Source organism: Anabrus simplex, chromosome 7, assembly GCF_040414725.1.
Source record: "Anabrus simplex isolate iqAnaSimp1 chromosome 7, ASM4041472v1, whole genome shotgun sequence".
Classification (NCBI taxonomy): domain Eukaryota; kingdom Metazoa; phylum Arthropoda; class Insecta; order Orthoptera; family Tettigoniidae; genus Anabrus; species Anabrus simplex.
This window is the reverse complement of record NC_090271.1, coordinates 113,761,466-113,776,570: the sequence shown is the minus strand read 5'-3', so window position 1 is coordinate 113,776,570 and position 15,105 is coordinate 113,761,466. Positions and strand designations below refer to the sequence as shown.

General features: G+C 38.3%; 1 protein-coding gene across 1 annotated transcript in view; it reads left to right on the top strand.

The window, feature by feature from the left end:
- LOC136877724 (protein SFI1 homolog) overlaps positions 1 to 14,731 on the top strand; it is a 40,434-nt gene extending 25,703 nt beyond the window's left edge. Inside the window, exons 5-7 of the mRNA XM_068228721.1 lie at positions 981 to 1,101; positions 14,221 to 14,593; positions 14,718 to 14,731. Coding sequence (XP_068084822.1) covers positions 981 to 1,101; positions 14,221 to 14,593; positions 14,718 to 14,731 — 508 coding nt within the window. The remainder of the gene's footprint in view (positions 1 to 980; positions 1,102 to 14,220; positions 14,594 to 14,717) is intronic.
- Positions 14,732 to 15,105: the final 374 nt, after the last annotated feature.

Here is a 15,105-nt window from a genome sequence, read left to right as displayed (position 1 = left end):
TCTTTTACTACCTCTGTATGTATATGTAAGATATTGATTGTGAATAAAAATGTTTAAAATAATAATAATTGCCTGTTACTCGTCTCCAAGTTTACAATTTTTCTGCTTCACAATTCACACTTGGTGCACTTTATGTGAGAACGTTTGGTGACTAAACAAGCCAATTCTTGTATAGAATGTCCATCCATACAAATTGCAGTTGATGGATTCTTTACATCTGCAATGTTCTTGTTCAAGTATTTCGACAGCAGCCACCAAATTAAGCAATCCTCAGCAAGTGTTTCCCAGGTCTGCAGGTTTATATTGGTTTCATTTATGGTTTGCAACTCAAAGTAGCACCTCAGAGTCTTATGCCAGAGCAAAATTTACCAAAGAGATTTTTGGTGAGGGAGCCTACTATCATTCGTATGTCGCACATGCCCTATCCGTCTGAGAGTCAACAGCCAATGATGGAAGCTTCCACACTATTAATGCTTGCTTTCTCTACAACTGCAAGATTAATGATATGGTCTTCCCACCTGATGTTCAAAATGCAGCAGAGTTTCTGCAGGTGAAAGCGCTCAAGCTTCTTTATGCCATGGCAGTATAATGTCCAGGTGTCACATCCATAGTGTTGTAGTAACTACAGCTTGGTAGACCATGAGCTTGGTGCAAATTGTTAAATCTTTGTTCCTGAAGACTCTTTGCAATAGTTGTCCAGATGTCTTGTGACCAGCACAAGGTATGTTTTCCATGTCCTGTTCTGAAGTACATTACTTAGGTATTTGTGCTGTCTTCAAAATTAGATTTCATCCTAAACAGGGCCCCATCCTCACAGATTTGCAGGTTGTGTACACTCTACTATAAGAACAGTGACTGAGCCATTGCTAATTTAAAGAGAGATTTGAAAATTAAACTCCTGTTTTCCTGCTCAACAGTCAAGTAGATTGGTTTTGAAAGTTTTTTTAAATTGTTCTAATTTAAGAAATTTGTTTTTCTAGATGTTTGCAGTCCTGGTATTGCTGGGTGAAGAGATGTCTAAGGAGAAAAATATTGTTGATTGAAAGTGAATGTCGGAACAATGAGCGGTTATTGTGGAGATGTTTTCAACAGTGGAGAAAGGTAAGTAGATAATTTGCCTTCATTGTTCTGTCTGTGCTGTATTCAGGGCAATTAAAATGTCATTTTCTATTAAATCTTCAACCTGATCTGTAGTACACTCTTTGAAAGAAGTAATTGAACCTCTTAGAAGGAATAGCTCTATCAAAATAAAAATAATAGTTAACAGAAAAAAAAAGTACATTTCTAGAACAAAGAACATCTTTATAGAGATAAGAAACTATTCAAAAAGGAGCAGACCAATTAATTGCAATAAGAACAATTTTAGTTTAAGTGGAAGCAGCTACTGAACATCACATTAACTCAGTGAGTTCCGAAATAGTGTCCTAAGGGATTGTCTGTCAGATAGCAGACTAATAGGAACATACAGTAAATAGATTTATATATGGCAAGACCAGTTCTTACCAATGGCTGCAAGGCCTAGAAAACAGGTTGAAGGAAATCATCACAGCTGAGATGGAATTTCTTAGAAAAATCACAAACTACAGTTTGTTAGATCACAAAAAAAGGAATGAACTGCCTTTTCCTGCTCCTCCTCCTCCTCCTTATGTAGGTCTAGATGCATTCAGGACTATGGTGACCAGATTTCCACTATGAAATAATGGGACATTAATTAACGCTCATACGAACAAACATTTTATCTAAACCTTCATTATTATAATGTCATTGATCAACAAGTGTTTAATTTTACGAAAATAATAAATACTGTACTGTATAACCTACTGTACAATACTTATAATATCTGATACTACTTGGCTTAAGTAGTTGTTGACCGAGCTCGATAGCTGCAGTCGCTTAAGTGTGGCCAGTATCCAGTATTCGGGAGATAGTAGGTTCGAATCCCACTGTCGGCAGCCCTGAAAATGGTTTTCCGTGGTTTCCCATTTTCACACCAGGCAAATTCTGGGGCTGTACCTTAATTAAGGCCACGGCCGCTTCCTTCCCACTCCTAGCCCTTTCCTGTCCCATCGTCGCCGTAAGACCTATCTGTAATAATAATAATAACGTAAACGTTTCCACCTTTTCAATACTACAATATATTCACAAAATTACAAATTATACGGTACTAGTTTCGACCCATCTAGGGGTCATCATCAGCCGTATTGGAGCAAAGATCATTTGTGGCGAAATCCTAAGACAATGTTATTTTAAAGAATAACAAGTGAAATGAGATGTTATGGTAATAGTTATTATTATTATTAACTATTACCATAACATCTCATTTCACTTGTTATTCTTTAAAATAACATTGTCTTAGGATTTCGCCACAAATGATCTTTGCTCCAATACGGCTGATGATGACCCCTAGATGGGTCGAAACTAGTACCGTATAATTTGTAATTTTGTGAATATATTGTAGTATTGAAAAGGTGGAAACGTTTACGTTATTATTATTATTACTTATATATTATTCTCAGTTCAATACGGACCAAAAACATGAAATTCATAACCATCAAAGACCTATCTGTGTCGGTGCAACGTAAAACAACTAGCAAAAAAAAAAAAAAAAAAAAGTAGTTGTTGACATATTTCATGTATATTTTGAAACTGGGTTAGGTTAGCTGTTTAAATTTTCTTAATTAGACCTTACATCTTGTCCAAAACTTAATAACTGGGAGAACCGGTCTTAAACTGTCTGCACTACATTGAGATTTAACCAAAAATTTCAGATCTGTACAATGTTTTACATATGTTCTGTCAATCCATTCCCATCTATTAGGTCGCTGTACGCCATTGATTTCCTTAACATGTATTTTCTGCTATTATTATCTTTAAATAATAATTCTTCTTCTTTATTGTTTAGGCTTTCTGAGGACCGTGGGGCTCATATCTACTCTTCGGTAAAGTTGTTGCTTTCTTCTTCTTCTTCTTCTTCTTCCAATACGCCTTCATTTACTGACTCACCGAGTTCGATAGCTGCAGTCGCTTAAGTGCGGCCAGTATCCAGTATTCGGGAGATAGTAGGTTCGAATCCCACTGTCGGCAGCCCTGAAAATGGTTTTCCGTGGTTTCCCATTTTCACACCAGGCAAATGCTGGGGCTGTACCTTAATTAAGGCCACGGCCGCTTCCTTCCCACTCCTAGCCCTTTCCTGTCCCATCGTCGCCATAAGACCTATCTGTGTCGGTGCGACGTAAAACAAACAAACTAGCCATTTACTGACTATGAGCCAGCTTTCTCTCCTCTGTCCACTTAGTTCCTGTAGTCTTCTTACTTGTAAGGGACATTGGGAAAACTCCCTGTCGAATGGCTTGATGGAACAGTAGTCAGTCGTGAGTTTATCCCAGTGGGATATCTAGTTGTTCCATATTCGACTTAACTGACGTGATTCATTTGTTCTTAGAAGCCTTGCCTCTTCCTGTTACTGTGAAAACCCTGTTGGTGAGTCTTTTGGAATCCAGACAGACCAAGTGTCCGGTCAGGCGCCTTTTCCTTATAGATGTGACGATGTCCTCTTGGTGTTCATACAGTTCACAGTTTATCATTATGGCGGATTTTGTAAATGCCTTCTTCCTCTCTGATTGGTCCTAATATCCTCCTCAGGATCTTCCTCTCTTTTAACTCCAGTTTTTTGAGTGGGCCCTTCCTGGCCATTACAAGGCACTCAGAAGCATACAGAACAGATGGTTTGACGATCGAGTTGTAGTGTCTGAGTTTGAGGTTCTTGGAGGGGCACTTAGATGAATAGATACTATGACAGGAGTGATAATCTCTTTCAAACTAGGTACATCTGGCCATCTATGGCTAGGTTCTCACTTTGATTCGCAGAGATTCACTCCCAAGTATTTAACTGCAGGTACTTTTCATATGGTAGTGTCTGTGAGATGAATTGTAAAAGGGGTCTCCATGATATTGGTCATAAATTCAGTCTTCTGGATGCTGATCTTCAGATCAGTCTTAACCGCTACACTATAAAGACTCTGTAAGTTGCAGGTAGCCTCCTCTATATTGTTTGCCAGTAGAATGAGGTCATCAGCGAAGGCTAGGCAGGGGACAATGAGGTTGTCTCTCTTGTACCCAAGCTTCAGTTCAGCTCCCGGTGGTAACATCATTTTTCATTCCCTAATGATCTTTTCCAGGATACAGATGAAGAGAATGCAGGAGAGACCATCACCCTGTCTAACTCCTGTTCTGATTGGAAAGCTTTCGGATGGTTCACCTCTGAACCAGCTCTTTGACGTCGTGTTCCTCAGAGTGGCTTGAATTAATCATAGGGTCTTCCCATCCAGACCAAGTTCCCATAGTATGGAGAAAAGGGTGTGTCTGTCCACAGAGTCATAAGCTTTCTGAAAATCGACTAGGACCACCACCCAGGGATGTCCACCTCGGCTTTTATTTTGAGAACTATCTTAAGATTATATATCTGTTCTGGACAAGATCTAGTCTTACGGAAACCAGCTTGGTATTCACCTAAGTGTGATTCTAGCTGTGTGGTGACTCTGTTGAGCAGGGCTGCAGAGAGGATCTTATTGGTAATTTGTAACAATGAAATACCTCTGTAATTATTGAGGTCTGTCTTACTTCCCTTCTTGTGGAGGGGATGAATCACAGCAGACGTCCATCCTTGGGGTAGGGACTCTGTTGTCCATATGTCCTTTATGATTTAATATATGCTCTGCAAAGACTGGTCATATGCATGTTTCCACATTTCAGCAACTATGCCATCTTCACCTGAAGTTTAGTTGTTCTTGAGACCACTGACGATGTCCATTATTTCTTCTCTCGTAGGTGGTTGAGAATCAGGGTTCCTGTGTGAAGGTTCATGGAAAATAAGCTTTTCTTTAGGTTCCTCTGCATTTAGTAGCCTCTGGAAATAATCTGCAAGAGTTTTGATGCAATCTTTATTGTTCAATTGAAGTTTTCCATCTGGCCTGTGGAGGATGAGGGTAGGATTTGTGTACTGGGTCGTTTGCTTCTTAAGTCCTTTGTACAGGTCTCTTGAGTTGTTTCTCTGAAAATTATTTTCAGCCTGTTGCAGTGGGCTCCTGAGGTAATTTCTTTTGGCTCTGCGGATGGTGTTAGCTGTAGCTTTTCTTTGCATGAGGAAGGCTTCATAATTGGCTTCAATTTTATGTTGCTTCCACCTAGTCCAGGCTTTACGCCTTTCTTCTATAACCTCATCGCACTTTGTACTCCACCATGGTTGTTTACCTTTGGTTGATGAGGCAGGGATAGTTTCCTGAGTGCCATCCACCAGGGCCTTTTGTAAGGCAGGCCATCCTTCTTTCTCTGTATTCTTCCTGAGAGTATCCTGAAAATTACAGTCCTCATCGCGCAGTCACAGAGTGTTGAACCTGGGTATCTTATGACTAGTTTGGAGTTTTGGTGTTTCCTAAAGGGTTACATATTAATCTTGACAAATGAAAGGTAGTGATCAGAGTCTATGTTGGCTCCTCGTAATACCTTGATGTTCTGTATGTCCATATGATGTTGCCATGCTATAGCAACAGGGTCTAACTGGAATTCACCATGCAGGATTTGGACTCTTTCAGGGCTGTCTAGGTAGACATTTGAAGGCTGTTGATTTCAGAACCAAGTTGTACTTGGTCACAGAGTTCAATGAGACATTCTGCATTTCTATTTGTTCTCTTATGGGCTGGATAATGGCCTACTATCTTTTGGTACTTGCACTCTTTACCGACTTGTGCATTGAAGTCTCCCATGAGTATAATGGAATGGTGGGGAGGGATCTTATCTAGAGTTTCTTCTAAGGTGGCCCAGCATTGTTCTATATTTTCCAGGTTTGTCCGGTTTGTGTCATTTGTGGGTGCGTGGAAATTTACTATTGTGTATGCTCTATTACGAGACCTGAAGGATAATGAGAAGGTCCTTCCATTAGGTGAAGTGAACTCTAAAATATGGTCAACCATCTTGTGGTGTACTGCAAACCCAGTACCAAATTGTGGGAGTGTCTTGATAACTCTTTCACCAGGTTTCCCCTTGGAGATTCTGTACACTTCGGACTCTATTGTATCCTCATCGGAAAATCGAGTCTCTTGTAGTGCTGCTATCATAACCTTGTACTTTTCCAGCTTGTCAAGCGTTTGTTTGAGTTTACCTACCTTCAGTAGGGAATTAATGTTTATTGTAGCTAAGTACTCTTTGGTTGTCGTTTAACAGAATTAGATAGAAGTGGGAAGTATGAAGGTGCAGGTTCCCCAGAATCTGATGACCTGCTTGCCCCAGACTGTTGTGGGGTTGGATTGTTTACCATCTGAGGTACATTTCTGAATATTTGTTGTCTCCATATTTCAAATATTATGAGAATCGTAATGGTGGTTACCTAAAATGTAACAGGTTTTTAACTATCAAGGTTGTTATTAATTATTAAATTATTTAAATATTAAATTCTCCGTTCCTAAACCTATTAATAGAAATAGTATAGCTTTTCCAGATGTCTGTACTGTTCTCAGCTATTACTGTCATATCATCAGTGAACTGAAAGCATTCAGTTTCTTGCCTCCAATGTTAACTTCTCTCTTTCCATCCACATTTTTGCAAATTATTTCCTCCAAGTAAAGGTTAATCTAAGTTGGTGGTAAGCAGCAGCCCTGCCTAATTCCTCTCCCTAGTCCAATTTTTTCTCTTAATTCTCCTATTCTCACTCTTGCTGTTTGGTCAAGTAGTTCCCAACATTACCCTTCATATACAAACGAACAGACAAACAAACAAACAAACAAACTGTCTCTCTCTATAATATTGTTGGATGCACTGGTAGACGGTTGGCTGTTGCAAGTGCTCTCTCTTATCATAGTGATAAAGTAGTTAGTATCTATTAAAAGTTGGTTAATTTTGTGTGTGTGTGTGATCCATTTAGTCAGATAAATATTGGTGTTTTAATGTTTATAGTAATCAAGATCAATGATACTTATTTGTTACATTGAGTAGTTCATTGGTGTTCGCTCTAGATTACGTAGTGCAGGTTACGTAAGTTAGATTTTACTTTGTTTTATATCTGGGTTGTGAGAGGTAGGAAATAATATTCCGTTGTTTTCTTTTGTTTAAATATCTGTAGTATTGTTGATAGAATACTTATAGGGACAGTTTATTACATGGAGTTGTAACTTATGCAGTTTTTATAGGCCTAGGTACTAGACATGGTACTTCGTAAACAGTAGATCCATAGCAGCTGTAATGAAGATGGTAATTTCTTGATATAAATCATATGATAGCCTTGTAAATTTTGCTAATAAAGAGTTCAACAGAATATATGGTAGACTATTTCACTGAGAAGTTAGTAAACAGTCTGTGTATTGTTGGTGATTATTAAAGTACTTAGAATTTTCATATACCATTGTCAGCATACAATCGAGTAAAGATTAATAACAAGGGTGCCCATACCCGGGGACAAGATGGGGCCTTCGCCCCCCCTCCCCCCCACAAGCTCAAAGGGAAAGGCAAAAATCTAGTGTAGGCAGGTGTTTTCCTTTCAAGAAAATGATTTAAAAGTCAGTATTACGTAGAAGCGGTAGTACTGTTCCCCACCAACAGGCAGGGGATACCGTGGGTTATTCTTCCGTAGAATACAAGTTGCCATTTATCTTCCAAAATATTAAAAATACTATGTACCCCCATGTCCTCCCCCCCTCTGCCTACAAACTGTCATATGGGCGCCCATGATTAATAATCCAATTCCTATGTCCTGATAACTGCATTTCAAGTCTCTGGCAGAGTTTTATGAGAAGTTATTGAGAAATTATTGTAAACATCCTCTTTTTTTTTAAAAATTCAGAATTTAAGGGCACTTTTTTTTCTGTCCTGAGTCATAGGAAAAATAATAAAATTATGCTGATCTACCAGCTGTAATAATCTGTCTAAGTATTTAGTTTTAACCACATTTCTATTATTTTCATTAACTTGTTGAAATTATGATGCTCTTAAGTGCAGTTTAAAATTAGTGTACCGTAGTTATTAGGTACAGTAGTATCTTGCTTGCATTCTTTACTGTTATGTGCCGGTAATTCTTGTGTATTCCTTTTGATATTAATGGCAGTTTTCATTTTTATTAGGACGTATTAGGATATAATAATAATATACACTTAAGTATAGTAATAAAAAGAATTCACGAAGATAGTCAACAGCTTCAGCAGCGAATGAGGAATTTGGATCCCAACGGTGAAGAAGGTGGAAGAACTATCTTTGAAATGTAAATCTACACATGTCTGATCCCGCAGCGGGCGGTGTTGTGGTCAGCGTCTGTATCCAGGTCAGGGTCGGCTGTTTAAGCATGCTCCAGGTCTTACCAATCTGGTTCTAATTGTTGTGGGACCTACGGGTTCCACCCTCATGTGAAATGATTCACACAATCTACCATGATGGTACAACGCACATCGGAAACTACCCCAGGCGGTAAAATCCGGGGCCAGTTAGAGTCTGGTCTAAACAGGGCATTGGATTCTGGGGGCTCTGCACCATCATGTTGGGATCAGTCGGAGGATCCCTCACCCCACAAGATCAGGACCAAGAAAAACCACTTCTTTGGTACAGTGAATGTCAATACCCTCCTAAGAGTCAGTAAACAGATGGAACTTATCAAAGAACTGGAGAGATATCAGATCAAGCTACTCACTGTACAGGAAACAAGATTCCCATCAAATGAAGTATCTATGATGGGCAAGTACAAGATAATAAAGGGTCAACCAGCGATCAGGGAATATAAAATGGGTAATAAAAGAAAATCACCTTCAATTCTAGGAACAGCATTTTTTGTTCACAATTCAATTATAGATGCAATAATTGATTTTCGATCACCTTCCCCTAGGCTTTCCATCTTAACCTTGAAGAGTGGAAACAAATCATATGCTATCTTCAATGGGCATGCACCTATTAATGAGGACAACAAGAAAAATCCAGATAAAGTTGAAGAATTCTGGTCTCTCCTGGAAAAGGAGTTGTTGGAAACTCTGAAACATATGATTAAAATATTAATGGGTGATTTTAATGCTCAAGTTGGCAAGGAAAGAAAATACAGAAAAATAGTTGGCAGTTATCCTGGGCATGTAAGAACCAATAGAAATGGGGAAAGGCTTATTGAAGTGTGTGAAGCATTCAACCTCAAGTTAATGTCCAGCCAATTCAAGAAAGAAAGGAAGAAATTAATGACATGGCGTTCACCAAATCCCATGTTAGGGGAGTTCCAAATAGACCATGTAGCCACATCGAACCCTGCAGAGATTTTGAACGTTAAAGTGCAAAAAGGTGCAAACATAGATTCTGACCACTACCTTGTTAGAGTCAAGATAAGATTTATTCCAAAGTCCTTCAAGAGACCTTCACCCAAAATCAAGAAATATCGAACTGATGAACTCAAGATAAACCAAGAGATTGTTGAGAACTATAAACGAGAGCTTGAGGTCTTGGAATCATCGAATTGGGCCGAAATGGCAAGGAGGATACAAGAAGCAGCTGAAAAGACTATAATGATCGCCAAAAGGAAGAAACATCCATGGTGGAATGACGATTGTGAAGTAGCCTTACGGGAAAGGTCTAAAGCGTGGAATAAATGGTTTACTAATCACAAGAATTTCGAAGACTTCAAGGAATAACGGAAACACACAGCAAAAATTCTTCGGAATACGAAAAGAAAGTACGAGAAAGAACAGCTGCACAACATAGAAAAAGATTTCAAGAGAAACAACACAAGATATTTCTATAGAAGGTTTAAAAACAAAATCAAAAAATTCTCCCCTGGTAATCTATGTTTTAAAAGTGAACAAGGGAAACTCATTATTGGTGACAAGAAGAATTGCAAGTATCTGGCCAACTATGTCCAGAATCTTCTGAACTGTGAACCTCCCGAAGATGGATTGCTGTTTGGAGAGCCTCAATTCAAGTTGAAGGATTCATTACCACCAAATAAGGAAGAAATTAGGGACATCATTAAGCAACTAAAAAACAACAAAGCTCCTGGGAAAGATTCAATTACTGCAGAGTTATTCAAATTTGCAGGTGAAAATATAGTGGAAAAACTAGAGGAATTATTCGCTTTTATTTGGGAAAAAGAAGAAATACCAAGTGATTGGAAAAATGGACTCATTCATCCTTTACACAAAATAGGGGACCAAACTAACATCAACTACTACAGAGGTATCTCTCTTCTTCCTATAGCATACAAAATTCTATCCAAAGCATTGCAGCGGAGGCTTGAAACACATCTAGATAAACAAATTGGTGAATACCAGGCAGGGTTCAGGAAAGGGCGTTCATGTGCTGAGCAGATTTATATTCTAAAATCACTTACAAAAATAAGATCAATGAGAAATCAGAAGAGGACAATCATAACCTTCGTTGATTTCAAAAAGGCATATGATTCCATAGATCGTGGAGTGCTCATGAACGTTCTGCAGGAGTTTGGAGTGGATGAGAAATCTCTGGCCATAATTCGGCAATCTCTTACAAACACTTTTTCTCAAGTCAAATTTATGGGTGAACTCTCAAATCCATTTGAGATAAAAACAGGTTTGAGGCAAGGAGACAGCCTTTCTCCACTACTCTTTAATTGCATTTTAGAAAAAGTTATTAGGGAATGGAGGCTGAGAATGACTGAACATGGAATGAAGAATGGGGTAAAGATAGGTTGTGGAAAAAATGCGATGATGTTGGATTGCCTTGCCTTCGCAGACGATGTCGTTCTTATTACAGACAACCATCAAACAGCCAAGAAACAAGTCGAAGAACTACAAAATGTTGCAGTCAAAACAGGGTTAAGAATCTCTTTCGAAAAAACAGCATTCATGGATTCTATAAACAAAGGCGACACGGACAGACTTGTTACATTGTATGGGGATATCCAGCGTGTGCAAAAATTTAAATACCTGGGAGAAATACTCACCCCCAATGGAGATGAAAAGGAGGGATTAAAGGAGAGGGTGAGAAGGATGGAGTTGGCATTCAGACTATGTCATGACTCCTATAAGTCCAAGTCTCTCTCAATTCAGGCCAAGTTAAAACATTACTGCACAGTGGTTAGAACAGAGTGCCTTTATGGAGCAGAAACCTTGACGAGGATGGCTGACCCAGTCCTTGAAAAAAGAGAAAGAAGATTCTTGAGAAAAATCTTAGGCCCTAGAAAGTCGACGAGTGACCCAAACGCATTCCAATTAAGATCAAATTTGGAGCTCTACAAGACAGTAGAAAGAATCACGACTGTGATGAGAAAAGGGAGACTGACATTTTATGGACATATCAAAAGAATGAACCCTGAGAGATTGGCCAACAGGATATTTCTTCTGCAGGAAAGGTGGAAAAAAAAACCGGGATGGCTTACACACGTGCACAATGACTTGGCAGAAATAGGTATCAAGGAGGAGGATATAAAAGAAAGGACATCATTTAGGAAGAAGGTTGCGGGATTGAGGGATGCGTCTGAAGAGCAACATGCGAAGCCATGGAACATCTCGGTGGAAGAACGAGCAAGAAGAAGTCAAAGACTCAAGAATCTTTGGCGAGAGTGTAAAGAGAAGGGTATCAGTCTGCGTGACAGAAGGAAGATTGTGTAAACGTGGCCCACAGGTGGCCGTATCGATTAATAATAATAATAATAATAATAATAATAATAATAATAATAATAATAATAATAATAATAATAATAATAATAATAATAATAATAATAATAATAATAATAATAATAACAACACTTAAGTAGTATTGTAGTATAGTTATTTTATTAGTTAGTATATTGCTTACTTCATTGTCATGTGATCCTTATGTAATAACTAGACAGTATTTCTTTCTTTCAGTTTTTTGATTTAATGAATAAGTTATTTTATTTTTTCTGATTTTTCATTTTCCCATTTAAAAAAAGTAAAAAATTGTTACAGAATGCAGGTGTGGGGACTATGGGTATAAGTGGAAATAAAGGAGTACAAGGAAGGAGTGGAGAGTTTGAGGGAGATAATTAGGATTCTCATGGAGGACAGGTAGGAAGATGGGTCTACCTCAAACAATGTACAGGATATGGTAGATATACAAGAGGGAAGGGAATAAAAGGGGGTAGTTATAGAAGACAGGTACGCTAATGTTTTAATGGGAAGGAAATTTAGGACAAAGGGGTCTAATCAGGGGAAGAATTCAGGACAGGTATCGGTGATAAATCTGTATGAGTCACTGCAGGTAGAACAGCAGAGTGAAGATGAGGAACAAAGGGGGGGAGAAGCAGGAGAAAAGGAAAAGATAGGAAAGGGAAATGTAGAATAGAGGACAGGATAAAGGAGGAGGAAGTAACTTCTGCAATTGTCAGGAAAGATAGGGGAGACCAGGAGGGGAGGGGATCAAATGAGGTGGGTGAGGCTGAGGCTCTGGTCATGGAGGACTCCATTGTTAGTCACTTGGGGAAAGTGTTTGGAGGAAAAGGAACCGGGGTATAGTGTTATCCAGGAATTAGATTAAGGTAGATGTTGAGAAAAGTAAAAGAGGAGGAGGGTTTCTCACATTGGTACCAACAAGGTAATGCAAGCAGGCATAGGAACCAACATAGTTGGGGATGTGTAGGATCTAGTTAATGCAGCAGTAGAGAAGTTTAAGGAAGTGGATATTGTTATCAGTGGAATATTATATAGGAAGAATACTAACTGGAAGGTAATTGGGGATTTAACTGAGACTATGGAGAGGGTATATGGGAAACTGGGGGTGAGATTTGTAGATCCTAATGGGTGGGTAGAAGGTAGTGATTTGTGCTCAGATGGCCTTCACTTGAACCGCAGTGATACGTATAAGTTAGGTAGTTTGTTTAGAAGGGTTATAGGGAGGTACATTCAGGGAAACGGGTTGGACCAGGGGAGCAGTGTTAAGCGGACAGGGAGCTGGAAGTCAAGTAAGAATGACATAAAAATGTTAGTGTTAAACTGTAGAAGTATTGTAAAGGAGTAAAATTAAGAATTTAATAGATATTTATTCACCATATATTGTAGTAGTAGTAAATCATTGCTGAGAAGTGATATTATGGATGCGGAAATTTACTCACAGAACTGCATTGTTTATTGCAGACAGGATAGGAATGGTAGGAAGGGCAGTATTCATTCTGGTGAACGACAAATTTGTAAGCCTCAAAATCGTTAAGGATAAAAAACATGAAATTCTAAGAGTAAGGCTCATCTCTAAAGATAATAGGCAGCTTGAAGTTTTTGGGGTGTACTGACCTAGAAAAGGTGGCGCCGATGCTGATGTGGAATTATTTGATAAGATAAACAAACAGCTATGTGGGAAATGACATGGAAAGGAATGTGTTTGTAAAGGTTGATCTCAGTTTACCAAATGTCATTTGCGAAGGTATCGAGTAAAGGATTGTGACTAAAGTATTCACAAATTCTTTTTGATACATCTTCGTTGATATATATGTTGTCAGTCATTTGTAGTACAGTATACATTAGTGTAACTAACAAACAAAAACACTTATAGGGGCAAGATTCAAACCGTGGATCATGAGCTTGTTTGTTGTCTGCACGTTTGTCGTAGGAATGTGTCACGTGTTGGTCTTGAATGAAGCACAATGAAATATTCAAATGACATTTTCTCAGAACTGGTTGGAGTTGCACCTTGTAATTTGAATCAGTGAAGGTTCTGGCTATGGCATGCATGTATATTGAAGATGGATCAAATCGGGGGAGGCACACATATTGGCAAGGTCTCCTTGTTAGATGTCAATGAACAGAATGGAAGGGGCATGGCCACCATAGTTTAGTGGTAGAGCATTGGTCAAGAAAGATATGAAGGTGTGGGTTTGGTTTCCACCAGTATCCATTTTTGTTCTGCTTTACGTTACTTCCTCTGTACTGTACATCTCATTGGTATGTACTATTTGTACTCAGTGTAACTTAATAAGCTATAAATATTTGAAATACAATGCTTGACATGACCTATTAAGCTGAAAGCCGATTTGCTGTATTTACTGATATAACTAAGTCATGATAACTTCTTGTTTTAATATCACTGCCCGAAACCAAGAATGATGAACAGTAATTGCTTCACATCCATTATCCACTGTTGAATGACACATCGTGATATGTTCTATACTGTTGGAAACTTCATATTTGTCTTTGAAACAGTACATGTTCATTTGTATTTAGTTCAATAAATCACAGATTCATATCTTGTATTTTACACGTTTTCCTTGATGTATTCTAGTTCCAAGTCCAGAAGTCAGAAATGAGGATAAAGCAGCTGAAGGCAGAATCAAAGTACAATTTTGTTATCAAGAGAAGAAGTCTGCAAATTTGGAAATCTTTTTACAACCATCAGCTACTTCTGCAACAGCAAGTGGAGCTGCTATTGAAAACAAAAGAGAAAAAGCTTATGAAAAATGTTCTTTGTGGCTGGCAGGCTGTGAAGACATCCCGGAGATGTGCAAGGCATATTCTAATTCATGTGATGGATTTATATCTCTCACATTTAATGAGACTAGTAGTGTCGCATTGGGTAGTATATGTTGAGATGAGAAAGAACAAGCAAAAGCGATGGGAAAAGCTTGTACAACCTTGGCATGAGAAAATAAACACAAGTAAGATATATACTGCATTATCATTGACTTCTTTTTATAATGTTTATATAAAGAATCTAAGAAGTGCACTTTTTAAAAATGAATTTTAAAATTTTTCATATTATGAAACTTTTTCATTATACAGTGAAACCTCGTTAGTGTGTTCCTCATTGACATGTTTTACTGCTTAGTAAATTCAAAGTCCCGATTCTCATTGTGTTCAATCTATATAAAAATAACTCACTTATCACGTCACAAATTTTTGCTATTACCGCTTAGTACAATGACATTTTTCCTAGTCCCAAGAATGTTATTTATCATCCCTTGTGAAAGAAACATGATTTCCAACTCGGGTAATAGCCATTGCCACAGTTGCATCATTATGGGAAAAGGCCCTGAATTCCTAAACTTCACAGGATAAGTTGCACCTTCGTGGAGAAAGCCATTAGCCTCAGGAATGTTCAGTTTCGCATGTCGATCAGCAGCAAAATTGCTGTAAACAGTGAGCCTGTTTGTGCTTGTATTTCACATTC